Below are 14,394 nucleotides of genomic sequence, written 5' to 3' on the forward strand. Positions count from 1 at the left end.
TATTTATGTGAATCTCGAGGCTTCCACTGATTGGCAGCTATGGTACCAAGCGGAGGTATGCTGTTTGACATGTCCTCCAGGCCGATCCAGCTTTTAATTCAGCCAGAAACAGCAGGCATATAATTGCTCCAATGACTTCACATTCTGGCCACAGATTTATTCCTTGTCAGACATGGCTGGGATATTTCCAACAGGGAGGTAATTCTGGAGGCCTCCTAATCACGTCTCCAGATGATTTTTAGATTACACGTTCAGAGACCGGATCATTTCGACTATTTCTTTGGTAATCCTGAAAAGTTTCACAAGTCAGATAATTGTGTATCTGGGTCATTAATTTATATGTATGATTTTACCTAAATGACTGACAGGTATGCCTTAGTGGATATTCAGGTATGAGCCAATTAGTGTAAAGCAAAGTGTATCTGAAAACGATTCAACAGAGGAGTAAGAACTTTTTTATAATGAGCAGCAGGACTTACATTAAGATATGTAATAAAGGTGCCAATGATACAGTTTAATATGTTACGTCAGATTAAAAAGTCAGCATTTTAAAATATCCAATCTTGGTCATTATGGTGAAACTAAATTAACTGTCAAAGATCTGAATGTCCCTGGTTGGCTGAAAACAGAAATAATTTAATATGCTGAGTAATTATTAAATGGAGTCCACATTTGTAGTTTAGTCTTGAGAAAAATAGAATTTATCTGTGAAAAAATCAGAGGTTTGATGGAGAACATTTGTGAAGATTAGTAGGTATCATAAAGACTAAGGAACATACCAGGCAGGTCAGGTCTAACGCTGTGGAGAAGATTTAAGCAGGGATAGGTTATAGAATAACATACAAAGCTTTGAACATCTCACAGAGCTCCATTCCATTCATCATTAGAAAATAGGAAGAATGACACAATGGGAAAATCACCAAACCATGACTGTGCACCCAAACTGACAGACCAGGCAATGGGAGCATTATTCATAGAAGCAGTTAAGAAGCCCACTGTAACTCTGGACTAGCTGCAGCTACCCACAGCTAAGAGAGGACACTTAGTCTTACATTACAAATCTGGGCTTTATGGAAGAGTCACAGAAAGAAGCTATGAGCTATGAGTAGAATAAAATATGTTGAAGTAGTGCTACTTTTACTTGAGTAAAATTTTGGGGTGTTCTATCCCCATCTTGATTTTAGAATATTTTTTCTTGTCCAGGAAGTAAAGAAGTGGCTACAAGACGAATGACTCTGTCTCTTGGACATTTCAAAAGCCATTATTCTAGCTAAATAAATGTGGATTGTGAAATTACATACTGGTGTAGCATGACATAAATGGAGGCTTGTATCCATAACAACGTGGTAGTCCACAATGCGAGAATTTGTCAAGTACCACCTGCTGATGATTGTCCATTGTTGAATGGAGGAGCCTGGCTTTGTGAAAGTTGAAAGGTATTAAAGACTGCATGTAGAGCTAACATGCAGCCTTCTTACATTACTAAATAGAAAGGCACTTATATAGAGGCATGTACACAAATGAATATATCAGTCTATTTGAACAATGATTTAATATATAGAAGAAACTTATATATATATATATATATATATATATATATATATATACATTTCTGTATACTGCAGAGTTGTGTCAACCAGCACAATTAAACAACATCCAGAGCCTCAAGGAACCCGAGGCGGGTCTCTTCCACCCGCTGGGCCTTGCCACACAGGACCATGGTGACCTCAGCACCACAGATTGGAGAGGCTGACTCAAAGTCCCCAGCCCACACTTTCTCACTGCAAGGCAGGATTGCGATGATCTTAAAGTACTCTGCCCACTGACCCACGATATCCCGAGTTAAGGCCAGCAGTACATCATCCTAAACAGTGTTGGTGTTTAGGATGGTGTGGTTGACTGATTGATTGATTGATTGATTGATTGATTGATTGATTGATTGATTGATTGATTGATTGATTGATTGCACTGTTCCCTCCTTCTGAGGCAGACCAGAAAAAGGAATTCAAACCAAGTTGGACCCAGATGAAAACGTAATTATCCCCTAGTAAAATAATGGGTTTACTGTCATTTAGCACATATCCAAAACATATCCCCCTCTAGAAACATGTACTGTCTGTAAAATGTGTTACAATGCAATTTTTTAAAAGTGGGCTTTTTTTTGATTGTGAACAGGAAATTGTGAAAATGAGAGAATGGGAAAGACATGCGGCAAAGGTCACGAGGCCAGGAATCGAACCTGAGACAGCGGTGTCGAGGACTAAGACCTCCTTATGTGGGTTGTGCTTAACCCCTGCGTCACCACAGCACTCCGTTACAGTGCCACTTCTAAAGCTTTTATGTGAACAAGTATGTTCATTAGTAAAAAAAGGAACAGTGGTGACACTTCCCAGGAGATTTCAGCCAAACAAATTTACTCCAAGTGTTATTGCGATTTATCCAGGAGGTCACAAAAGAACCCACAACAACATCTAAGACTTCACATGTATCATTTAAGGTCATTGTTCATCATACAACAAACATATACTGAGTAAAAATGGTATCCCTGTTGAGGTTTCCAAGGTGAAAACTACTGTTGATGTTAGCCAAAAACAAAAACATGAGCTTGATTGCTAGGTTTGGGAGTGAAAGTCCAGATTTAAATCTGACTGAGATGCTGTAGATGACCTTAAAATAGCAGCTCATCCTTATCCAGCAAAGAGAAGTGGATCAACATTCTTTCACAGAGATGTAAAAAAAGGAGATGTACGAAATCATTGCTAGATATCGTAAACACTAGTTGGCAGTTCTTACCATCTAGATTGGCTGAAACAGTTATTAGATTTAAGGGACAATTAATTTTTAAGATAGGAATCGGAATAGTTTGGATAGGTTTTTCCACTCTTAAATGAAATAATCATCTAAAATGTATTTATTGTTTGTTCAGGGTATCTTTGGCTGATGCTATAATTTGCTTAAAAAACTGAAACATTTACTTGTAACAAACAAAAACAAAAGAAGAAGAAACTACAAGGGAGCAATTGCTTTTTCACAGCAATGTGTTGTTCTTTGGTAGGTTGCCTCAGACTACAGATAAAGGATATAAAGCCTGCAGGGATTGCTAAAAAAAAAGAAAAAAAAAAAAGAACGAAAAACCAAGCCAGATATCAGTATAAGATGATGAATTTGTTGCAAATAGTCACATCTGCTGCGGCTCCATGCGTGAACTTGTTAATTTATTCTGGTGAAATAGATTTTGGATTTGCAAGCGGAGAATTTGCTCCTAGTCACTTCCTGCACATGTGGCTGATCCCCCAAAGACCCACAAACAGAACCTCCAGAGACCCTAATTTTCTCTCTTCTTGGCCAGACTCCCCAGGGTGCGGATCAGCCCCGCAGAGTGATATCTTTGCAGCAAAGGCAAAAAAGCAACCAGTTCTTCCAGGAGCAGGCTTCAATCAAACATTACCCAGCCAAGACGTCTGAGATATGGACACACGGAGATAGGACTGAGAGCCCTTGTACTACACCCCTTACATCCAAATTACGGTTCTGGTTTTCTTCATCAGCATCTACAAGTAAATTCAGCTCAGTTAATTCAAGTCAGGGTTTTTATAATTTACACCAAATGATTCTGTTTATAGAAATACACTAGTTTTCCTAGAAATAGAGTCAAATAAAGCAAATTGCAATGGAATAAAGTGACGACAACACCTTTCTTCTATCAATTACAGTGTATAACATTGATGTTCTATTTTTCCTGAAAACTATATTTTATAAAAAAAAAATAGATAGGGAAATAAACTCAAAAAGTTCTGCAAAAATAAATAAAAACAATACTCTTCTATATCAGATTCAATTGATTCTGCTTGGTCTCATGTCAAATCCAGTTACCTGAACACATCCCCAAACAGCATTTGCCTTTCCTTGACACTACCCTGGGAATAATGAGTGGAAAAGGAGGCACTGAATAGGAAATGATATATAAGTAAAAAGCCTTTCACTTTGGATCATTGTCACAGTTTTCGAGACAATAAGGATTGCAGGCAGCAGACCAAACACTGCTTCAGTCTGTTTTGAACTTGCATCTAGACAGCGCATACGGTAGCTCTGCAGATACCTAATAGGTGAGATGGTGATATGCATCCAAAAATCAGAAGCCATGAAAATTTCTATGGAGTAAAAAGACCCAGAGGCAAACCGCGCTGACAAGAGAGGTACACAGGTACATGAAAGCTCCAATTGCCCACATGCAGGAGACAGACTGTGATGGAAATCTGTTGCTATTAAATACTGGAACAAACTTTTTCTACTCAGCTTAAAAGAAAAAGAAGTGCGATTAAAAGCAGCAAGATGAATTTAGTTGGCTATAACCTCTGCTTTGATTTCACTTTAATGTATGAATCTTTTCCTCTTTGAAAACTTCTCAAAGCATAAATATCTCACTTGCCCCATTGATGCTGTAAAATAAACAAAAAAGAAAAGAAAGAAAAAAAAAGCTTAGAGCGTCCTTACTGCCAAAGCTAACATTTCTACGCTTATACAGAAAATGAATCAAAGACATGGGAGTTAAAATTCAATGTCACCTTGTGTGTTTATAGATAAATCTGTAGATATTCCAGCCTCTAATTGATGCCAAGCTCACTTCTGGTCCATTTTAATCACTAAAGCTGAAGATTTAGGGATATCTATTTTGACTTTAATCTCTCTTCCTCTTTTCGTGTTTGGTCACTCTTTCCAGTTAATATTTCTCAGCCTCAGACGAGCTCAGTGCAGACAAAAATCACTAAACATTTAAAGGACTGCTGTTGCAATATTTATTTTGCTCACAGCTGTCTTTTCATGATCAGAAATCCATTTTAACTAGGAGTGCAGCGCTTTCATTTAAAGGTGAAAGAAAGCCGTGCACGATAACGTGAGATGAACGGTGATGAATGGTATGCCATTTTGATAGTCAAACTCAGTGTTGTTCAAAGAAATGAAGGCATTAACCCAGCTCTTTTCTAAGGTTTTTCTTTTAAGTCAACACATTTTTCAAAAAGGGAAGATTAATAAAATATCAAAAACACTTTGGTTACTTTATTTTTTCTTAAGGATCAAAATAAAAATAAATTCTTTCCTCAACATATTCAGAACGTTAAAATAAAATGCTGTAAAGGCTATTACTCATTTATGTTCAAACAAATACCAAGGCTTCTAATACCATTTGCTGGTTGTCATTCAGCGATTACATACCTCTATTTAATGAATTCGAGCAGTCTTAATAGGGCTGTTCACTGAAAGAACATAAATGTGGAAACATAATCCACATGCTGCGAACTAAAGCCCTTCTATCATATTTGTATGTTTCTTTTTTTTAACAAATGAAGATTTTTTTTCTTTTTCTGAAGATGCAAGAGGAAAAATATACAAACTTGTAAATCAAGGTTAGACTCCTTCATTCGACTTTACATCATGATGTATTTTGACATCAAAAGATTTCTTTTAGTTATTCATTAAATTGTTGGACAGACATGCTATTTTTCATCTTTCAGAATACTATAAAATAGACCTTGACCGGATAGAAAGTTGATCGTTTAGACTGTTGCAACTCAGGACCTGAAAACAAAATTGCTCACCTGGCTGGTAAAAAAGCACAACTTTGGATTTAGAAGACAAATGTGCGGCGGTTCCACAGAAAACAAATTTGTGTGCCTGCTATAATGGTTTGGGTAAGTTTGTATGAAAAACTGGGTCGATAATGTTAAACCCCAAGTACATATTGCACATCTATGTTTCGTGCTTTAAGTGAGTAACGCCTTTCTAAAGGTAGAGCAGTTTGTGTCTCAATAAATATATTACTAATGTAACTGTTGATATAAAATCCACAAATATAAGAAAATAAAAGAAACCTGTCAATGATGAGGTGATGTGTCATACACAACAGGACTCTCTTGTAAATGAGACATTGAGTCGCGAGAAATTTCTCCTGTGTGAATAAAGGTTTATATGCAATAATGTGAAAAGACCTGGGGATAAGTATTGAAAACATGATCAGAAGTGTGTTCAAAAAGGCATGAAAAACCTATAACATTGATACATGTTGCAATGCACATAAGCAAAACAGAAATAAATAAATAAAAAGCTTTTTCAAGACCTTTTCACCCTTACTGTTGCAACATACACTCGTGACACTGGTGCCAAACGTAAATCTGAACTTTTAAATGTACCACTGATCACCACTGACGCCATAATCTGGAGGTGAAGAGAAAATTTAATCAGAACAAGAACGAAACAGTCACAACCAGACGCTCCACACAAGATTTCTGGTAGAGAACTGAAAAGAATAAAACCATCAGCTGTGCTCAATTCTCACAAATCAAGACTCCACTGCTGAAGTAAAGAACTAGTTGGAGCTCAGTTACCGTTCCCAGCAGAATATCTACATACATGTAGGTTTACATTCAGGCAGAACTGGTCATAAATCATTCTTCGCTACTTTTTATATATATTTCATAAGTAAGCTGTGTTTATGTTTGAACCCTCATAAAATGCTTTTTTGATATGTAAGGATGTGGCGTGATAACATTTTCATTAATGCTATAAGATAATAGCTTTATTAATGGGATATTCTGGCACTATGACAGCTTATATCCTCCTTTAATTGTAATACAAATTATTTCACTGAAACAACTGTAGAACCATACAAAGCATTCAGAAATATTGTGCATGTTTTCATAAGTACTTAGCAGGTAGTATGAACAGATAAACATGAATTAAGCTGCAAAATCTGCAACCCTGCAGAGATAAACAGGAATATTTGAATAGAAATCATGGCCCACCGCGCATATTTTAACAGACTTACCCAGTGGTGAGCCCATGCAGGTGCCTCCATTCAAGCAGTAGTCTGTGCAGTGGTTCACCTCGCAGCGCTCCCCAGAAAAGTCGGGCCAGCAGTAGCACCTCCAGTCTCCTTTCTCATTGGCCAAGCAACGACCTCCATTCTCACAGGGGGGGCGGCAGAGTTCACCTGCACAACAGCAGACCTCCCTTTACTTCGGGCTCAGGGGCGTGCCGCAGTCACATCACATCAACCGGAGGGGTGTGCGGATAGAGTCTGAAAAGCTACTTTCACAGAGGTGTGAAGCCGAAGTAGAATCCCAGCAGGAGGGCGATTTGCTCAACCTCTCAGTGTTCACAATGCTTCATGCATAAGTGGTATTACTGCCATAAAAATGCTGCTAAAATATAATTTGCTCATTTTGCCGTGTTTAGTGGGGGTGGGAGGCATAATATGCCACACAGTCCCTTGCAATGCCTTTTTTACATTTTATTAAACCACAAACTTAACTATTAGATAGGCATGTCACATATCTGGACTTCTTAAGAGAGTGGCATGAATGAAACTACTGTTCAAAGAAAGAAATGATACTCATTTGCATTTTGACCCCTAAGTACACCGACAAAGCTACAATGAAATGGTTCAGAATAAAGCAAATTCAAGAAAGAGCCAGTCAAAGTCCAGACCTAAATCCAATTCAAAACCTGTGGTAGCACAGGACATACGTCTGATCCGACTGAGTCTGAGATTATTTTCAAAGAAATGGGCAGACATGTCTGCTTTCAGATGGAGAGTTTGGAGAGGAATGAAAATATGTGCATACCACACTTTTCAAATTTTGATTTACAAAAGCGAGAAAGGAAAACTGTATTGTTTTAGTCCCTCTTCATGTTTATGCAGCATCTGTTGTTGGTCTAACACGCCGGACATTTATGATCATTTATGTTTGTGGTTGTAATATATAGAAAAGATAAACAATGGTCATAATCCCTTTTGCAAGGCAGAGGATTTCAGGATGATTATAGCCTACAGCACCTGAATTGTTGATGTCATTACAGGTGCCATTGACCAGAACTTTTCCCTCTGGACAGACACATCGGGCCCCGGTTGGGTTTAGCAGACACATGAAATCACAAGACATCCTCAAGCAGGGATTTGATGCTGTGGAGAGAAAAGACAAAAAGATGTCCTTTAAAAAGAGCTAACAGAGTAATTTATTAAGTTTGGCCTGTAATTATAACTACTTGTTTGTTTGAGGAAAGTATGGCTCTTTTTTTTTCTAAAATGAAGCAATTAATTCAAAGTGCTTTAATGTTTGGTTTGAAGAAAGGATTTTTTTCTTCAAGCAAGGAGAGGTGCTGGGCTAAATTATGTATGCGTAGGACTTCACACTGAAACATCAACAACTTTGAAATGTGAAAACAATTTCCTTTCATCAGGTTGATTTGTAGATTTTTCAAGTGCTCCTCTTAGTTCCGCCTACAGCCCAAAAAAACAACAAAAAAACCCCCCCGACATAATGGAAGCATTCCTTAAAGTTCCAGAATAAATTCCACCAAAATTTCAAAATGTATTCATTAAAGGTACGTGGTAAACAGATTTGAAAGCTGAGGCAAGAGGAAGGGAATCAAACATGTCCAAACTACATTCATCATGCAGACAACGTTAAAACTCTCAAACCACTTTATATTCAGATCTCGATCTGAAGTTGTGGCATCAAATTTTCTCTCTTTCTAACAGCTACGATAACAATACAGTAAGCAAACCATAAGTATGCTAACATTGAGGGCACAGAGCAATGATGAAAGAAGCGTTTCCTATTTAAATTGTTGTTAGGAGGTTTTTGCTGAAGATATCAAGGCTTTACTTCACAGCTCAGTGCAACCTGAGTGCATCCTCTGCCCACAGACTTGCACATTTCGCACTACATGGCTGGCCTAATGAGTCTCTGGGGAGTGGAGGAGCTGCCCTGTAAGAGGAAAACTGACCAAGACTGAGCTCTCTTACATTCTTCAACCATTAACACCAAAGATGTAACAAATACCAGACACGGGTTTACCGCATGAAGTAAGTGAGGGGAAGGACAAGGCTGTATTGATTGGCTGCATACCAAAGTTTCCAGATTTTTTTTTAGGCTTCATATATGTAACAAAATATTGTATTTGACTCAAGTTCAATCAATAATTGCAACAAAAACAAAAACATGGTTTAAGCCTCATCAAATCAAAATACACTTTCAGATTTGGAAAAGGGAAAGATTGTGTAGAAAACTAGGTCTTGCTATTGGAGTAGAGATAAAAAGAAAGTTGAATAAAGATGATTTTCTTTCCATGATGTCCTGGCGAATTAGCCTTAAATTATATTGAAAAACAAATGTAAATTGACACAGTGTCAAAATTATACAATTATACATTATAGGATTTAATTATACATAGTTAAAATCTAAACTTCTAAACCTCTAGTAGGTTTAGATTTCAAATTATTTTAATTCAAACCAACATTTCATTTAATCAGACAGAAAATGAGACATAAAATATATTCCGTAACATTAAGACATTCATTTACATTTTATAAAGAAATGGCTGGTCGAAAATTATTTATTCTATTCTCGATAATCAGTGGAATATTCTTTTTTCTTCATTTCAGCAATCAAGACACTTCTTATAATTACTAAACATCTTTTTTTATGTTTGAAGTTGGAAGGTCTCTTTGCCACCACAATCTGCACTTCAACCACACTTTTTCTCACCATCAGCAAACCTCTGCCACAATTCTGACTCGATTTTTTGACAGTTCTTTCAGGCAGACTTGGCTGAGTTCATTTGGACTAGTTGATGCCCTGTCACGAACCCAGCTTGTGATCATAGTTCACAAATGTTCAGAACTGTTAAGGTCAGGGGTTTCCCTAAAGCTCATTGTTAGTCTGCTTTATTAATTCAATAACAACTATTGACATATGTTTGGGATCATTTCCCAGCTGGAACACTTAGCTTAACTTTCCATCATCTAACACAAACTGTTAGATGATGGATAGAACACAAACTCAGATGAGGGAAAATACTTTAGAATGATCAGGAACAATCCCGAAACCATTAAGGCTTAAAAATATCACGACCAGGAAACTGCTGGAACACCAGTGTCAAGATGAATATGGGCCTAAATGACAGAAAGTATATTTGGAGAAGTGTGGCTGAGTATTTAAAGTTTACCAATGGAATACTGTGAAGCACGGGGAAGGCAGTGTGATGAATATGTCCATTACTCTGCTGCCAAATGGTACTGGTGCGTTGCACTTAGCGACTAAAATAAATTCTTTAACTTTATGTTAGATCAACAGCGATTGGTAGAAACTTGAAGATCATTGGGTGCTTCAACAGGTGGTCAGAACCACAAAGGAAGTTTTAGCATTAATAAAGCAATATGGAAAGCCCCGATCTCAACTATACAGAAAATGTCCACTATTCTGTCTCTGTGCTCTGAAATCAGGCAACTTACATTATTTCTACCAATTCTGCTAGAGGATTGATCAAGCTAGAGCGTTTCTGATGGCTACAATATGTGGTCATGGTGCAACTTGCTAGTGGACATTAGACAACAATATTGGTAAGAGTTTATATATTCTATCGAATGTAGATGAGAGAAAACCCACAATAAATAATGTGTAAATGAATAGTTAGATGAAGGGTTGATTAACATGCAGAAGAACATAGTCTGTCTTTTAAAATCTGTGAGATATTCTGGTTTTTATTCAACTTTAATCTATCTGCAGGTATTTCATTTATATACAGTTATCTATTTTTTTTTCTTTTTTAAGATATTTTTACATTAAATGTGGTATGTTTTGTTATTCTGCTGCTGTAACAAGTGAATTTCCCCACTGTGGGAATGATAAAGGACTACTCTATTTGAATCAGGAGGACTTACCGTCTTGCTGTTTGTAACGGTGGGAGACAAAAACATTGGTGGGCCTCTCCACCCCCAAATAGAGAATCTCCACCGCCTGTTTGCCGTACTTGTGAATCTTGAAGAGCTCATGTTTTAGTCCAGTTCCATAGATGTAGTCCTCAAATAAATCAATTCTGTATGGCTGAGAAATTCCTGAAGATACAGCAGTGAAAATGAAATTCAGAATACCGAGGATGCTGAATGTTTGTACCCTGTGACTCAGAAAGTAAAAGAAACAATGTTTGTGGAGGGCAGATTGATCTTAATACAACCTAGCCTTCTGAGACACACCGGCAATACTGCTGCAATTATTTGATAAGATGTTGTGCAGCACGAATATCGTGGCTTTAAATGGAAAAAAAAAAAAAAAAAAAAAAAAAAAAAATGCTTGTACTTTGTTTGTTTTTTTCTCTTTGGGGTTTACCGTGTCTGTCGCTGATTGTCACAAGGGGGTCCGAGCCATCCAATCTCATGCTCCCTATCTGTGAGAGCTCAGGATCAGCCCAGTAAATACGCTGGTTGAAGTAATCAATTGCCAGCCCTGTGGGAGGATGAAGGTAAGCAATTTATTTACCTGACAAATTAAATTGAAATCATTGAAAAATCCCTCAACGCAGGAGACCTTCAGGTCAAGAAAGTCAGATTAGTTGTAGAAGGAGAAGCTTTGTATTTTAAAACCCAATCTTTGTGCTTGTATAGAACATTTCAGCTGTGAACTGAGGTTTGATGGTGGATTTTGCCCATTAAAATTCTTTCACTTTCTCTCAAAACTCTAACTAGAAAACCGAGGACGCCGCTTAGGCATGTAAATGAATCTTTGTTTTTTCTTTTCAGCTCTCCAATGATGAATTTCTCTCCTTGTGACCGAGACAGGGCATTGGTCTCTTGTATTAAAGGAGGCCAAAGCAGCTTTTCAAAACTAGATCAGCACTAAGTGGCTCCCTCTAGACCTTCAGACACAAACTGAGTGGCTGTTAACTACTCCTTACTTGTTTTATACTGACTTCAGTGGTGATCTTAAAAAACTATATATATATTGTTATTATTTAAAATAGCTTGGTGTATTAATTTGAACACCTGAAACTGACTTTTAAATTTTCATTATCTGTAATCATTAAAATGAAGAGAAACATATCACAACAATGATTCTACACAATACATGGAATTAAGATGAATTTGTTTCCAGTAGGAAACATGTGTCTTGAAGTTCACTTTTTGAAAGGAATGCACAAATAAAAGAACTTTTCTATGGTTCTAATTTATTGAAATGCATATGGAAGTAGCTGAAATTAGAAAAGTAGTTATTGAGGGTCTCTGCTGAATTGAAGGAAGCAATAAATGCAGACTGCATGTTGGGCTGGCCAACAACACTCAATTACAAAAGCATTAAGCTAAGTTGTTTGTGTTGCAGCATTTTGTAGATGTTTTTTTTTTCCACGGTATGCCCTTTGAATACAGATTTTAAAAGAAAAACTTTGAGAAAGAAACATCTCTTCCTCCTGTGAAGACACAAAAGAGAGTAATTTCAAAGCTTTTTTGGCATTAGGACTCACTTAGACTTGGAAACTGCAAATAAAACAATAAATATTCCCAAGGCTTTTTACACTTCTTTACCAGAGAAACCAATAAATGCTAAAGAGTCTGATTTTACAATGAACTAGAAAATACAGAAACATGTGTACTTTATTGATTAAAGTGTTTTTTGTTCACCTTGGTATAATTATGTTTCATATAATTGCTATGGTAGGAAGACCTATTTTCACACACCTGTTTGCAAAGACGCACTTATTTATCAATGTCTCACAAAAAGGTGCTACTGGTTCAGCTTCAATAGTATCAAAAGGAAGCCTTGCAAATATGACAAGTTAATTAGTTGAAACGCACCACTACACATCTAGTATACATTAAATGTATCTTTAGTAGAAACTTTGGTACAATATATCGTATGTAAAAAACGGTATGACAATTCAAAGGTAAACAAAAAAGTCCTTTGTGTGTTTTCATTTTCTATCATGCACCACAGAAGGCCACACTGCTTGTATAATCAAAAAGGAATTCATTTTACATGCGCGCATAATCAGTCTCAAAGATGGACTCACAGCATAGGAAAAACACACAGTGATAATGCGCCTTTTTCCGTTTTCCAGACATCTCCACCGAATGACACCAAGGTAATAAAAAGGTACCATAGAGAGAGAAAAACAAAAACATACAGAAATAATAAAAGCAGATATACCTACCAGTGGGTCTCCGAAGATTTTTCTCCAAGAGAACTCTGCGTAATGATCCATCCATGGCTGATTCCTCTATTTGAGAGTGATCGCCAATAACACTCCAGTACATCATTCTGCAAGAAACCATGCAAATAACAGTGCAGGATTCAACATGAATATAAAATAAATACGACATACAAAAAAAAATATGCGTTAATGTAGCCTGATAACACATGCATAGCACTTTATACGCATAGGGGCCAATTTTATAAATTCCTGCCACAGCCTTCTTTCTCAAGAGTTCTAGTATTTTTTGAATCTTGTACTGTTGTTGCAACAAACATATTGTGAATTAACATATGAAATAATAGCAATATTTCTCCCACATTTTTTATTTACAGCCAAATGCAAAGTAAGATAATGGAATGAGAAAGATTAAAATGTAGTTATGGTACCTACATACCATGACTATGGGATGCAAGTATATAATTACACAATTGGTAGTAAAAGTTTACATTTTTTCAAAAACATTGCTTCTACATGGTATTAAAAAGAAAAGTCCAAAAATGTTTAAATATGGAATTCATATTATAATTTTAATAATCCGATTCATTCCACAAAGCTATAAGAATAATGCATTTTAAGGAGTGTGATCAAGAAAAAAAAGAGTGTCTGAGTACACAACTCACCCCCTGGCTGGGTTTACAGTAATGGCATATGGCTCTCCTGCTATGTCAGTAATCAAGCGAGTGCAATTTGGTCCCTTAAGTTGGCCCACATTTATGGAATATCGTAATTTAGTCCAGTGGGCTGTGTAATAGCTGAACCAGTGCATCCGGGAGTGATCAGTCCAATAAATGTTTCCCGTGATCCAGTCAGCAGAAATGTCTCTAGGACGACGGAAATCTGAACACTGCAATGCATAAAAAGCAGGTTCTCTTATTCAAATCCTGTGCGTGCATCATCTAAACTTGTCACATAAAAGGCAACGCAGTAAAACATCACGAAACACACATTTTATAAACTCAGACAACTCATGAAGCAATAGCAGTTTTTGATAGATGGACAAATAAAGGCACTTGAAGCACTTACAATGTTCTTAACATTTGCTTTTGTTTGGCCTCTTTCAAGAGTGTCCTTGTAAAAGATCCCACCAGGGTTAAACTGGGTAGCCCATATAAACTTTTGCTGATGAAACAGAACATCCATCCCGATAATGCGAGCATTGTCCTCAATGTGAGTGAGCAGTTTATGTCCCTGGCTCTGGTTATATGGATACACAAAGCTTCGGATTTCAGTGTCGTTGGCTATGTAAAGCACTCTGTCATCTTGTCCTGCAAAGACAGTCGTTAATTTGAGAAAAAAAAAATAAAAAAGGAAATGAAAGCTTGTATAAATGATTAACATCCTACCCTGTGCAGTTTAAGCATGATACAT

The 14,394-nt window shown here is 36.9% G+C and overlaps 1 protein-coding gene across 1 annotated transcript in view; it reads right to left on the reverse strand.

The window, feature by feature from the left end:
* The window catches only part of lrp1bb (low density lipoprotein receptor-related protein 1Bb), a gene marked incomplete at its 5' end in the record, with an annotated part of 155,067 nt that overhangs the window by 13,960 nt on the left and 126,713 nt on the right, over positions 1-14,394 (reverse strand). The window contains 7 exons of the mRNA XM_015032561.1: positions 6,824-6,988; positions 7,835-7,960; positions 10,724-10,897; positions 11,169-11,285; positions 12,985-13,091; positions 13,647-13,870; positions 14,050-14,291. Of these exons, the coding sequence (XP_014888047.1) occupies positions 6,824-6,988; positions 7,835-7,960; positions 10,724-10,897; positions 11,169-11,285; positions 12,985-13,091; positions 13,647-13,870; positions 14,050-14,291 (1,155 nt within the window). The remainder of the gene's footprint in view (positions 1-6,823; positions 6,989-7,834; positions 7,961-10,723; positions 10,898-11,168; positions 11,286-12,984; positions 13,092-13,646; positions 13,871-14,049; positions 14,292-14,394) is intronic.

This window comes from Poecilia latipinna, unplaced genomic scaffold (genome assembly GCF_001443285.1).
Source record: "Poecilia latipinna isolate Pla-1442-1.1 unplaced genomic scaffold, P_latipinna-1.0 Scaffold245, whole genome shotgun sequence".
Taxonomy (NCBI): domain Eukaryota; kingdom Metazoa; phylum Chordata; class Actinopteri; order Cyprinodontiformes; family Poeciliidae; genus Poecilia; species Poecilia latipinna.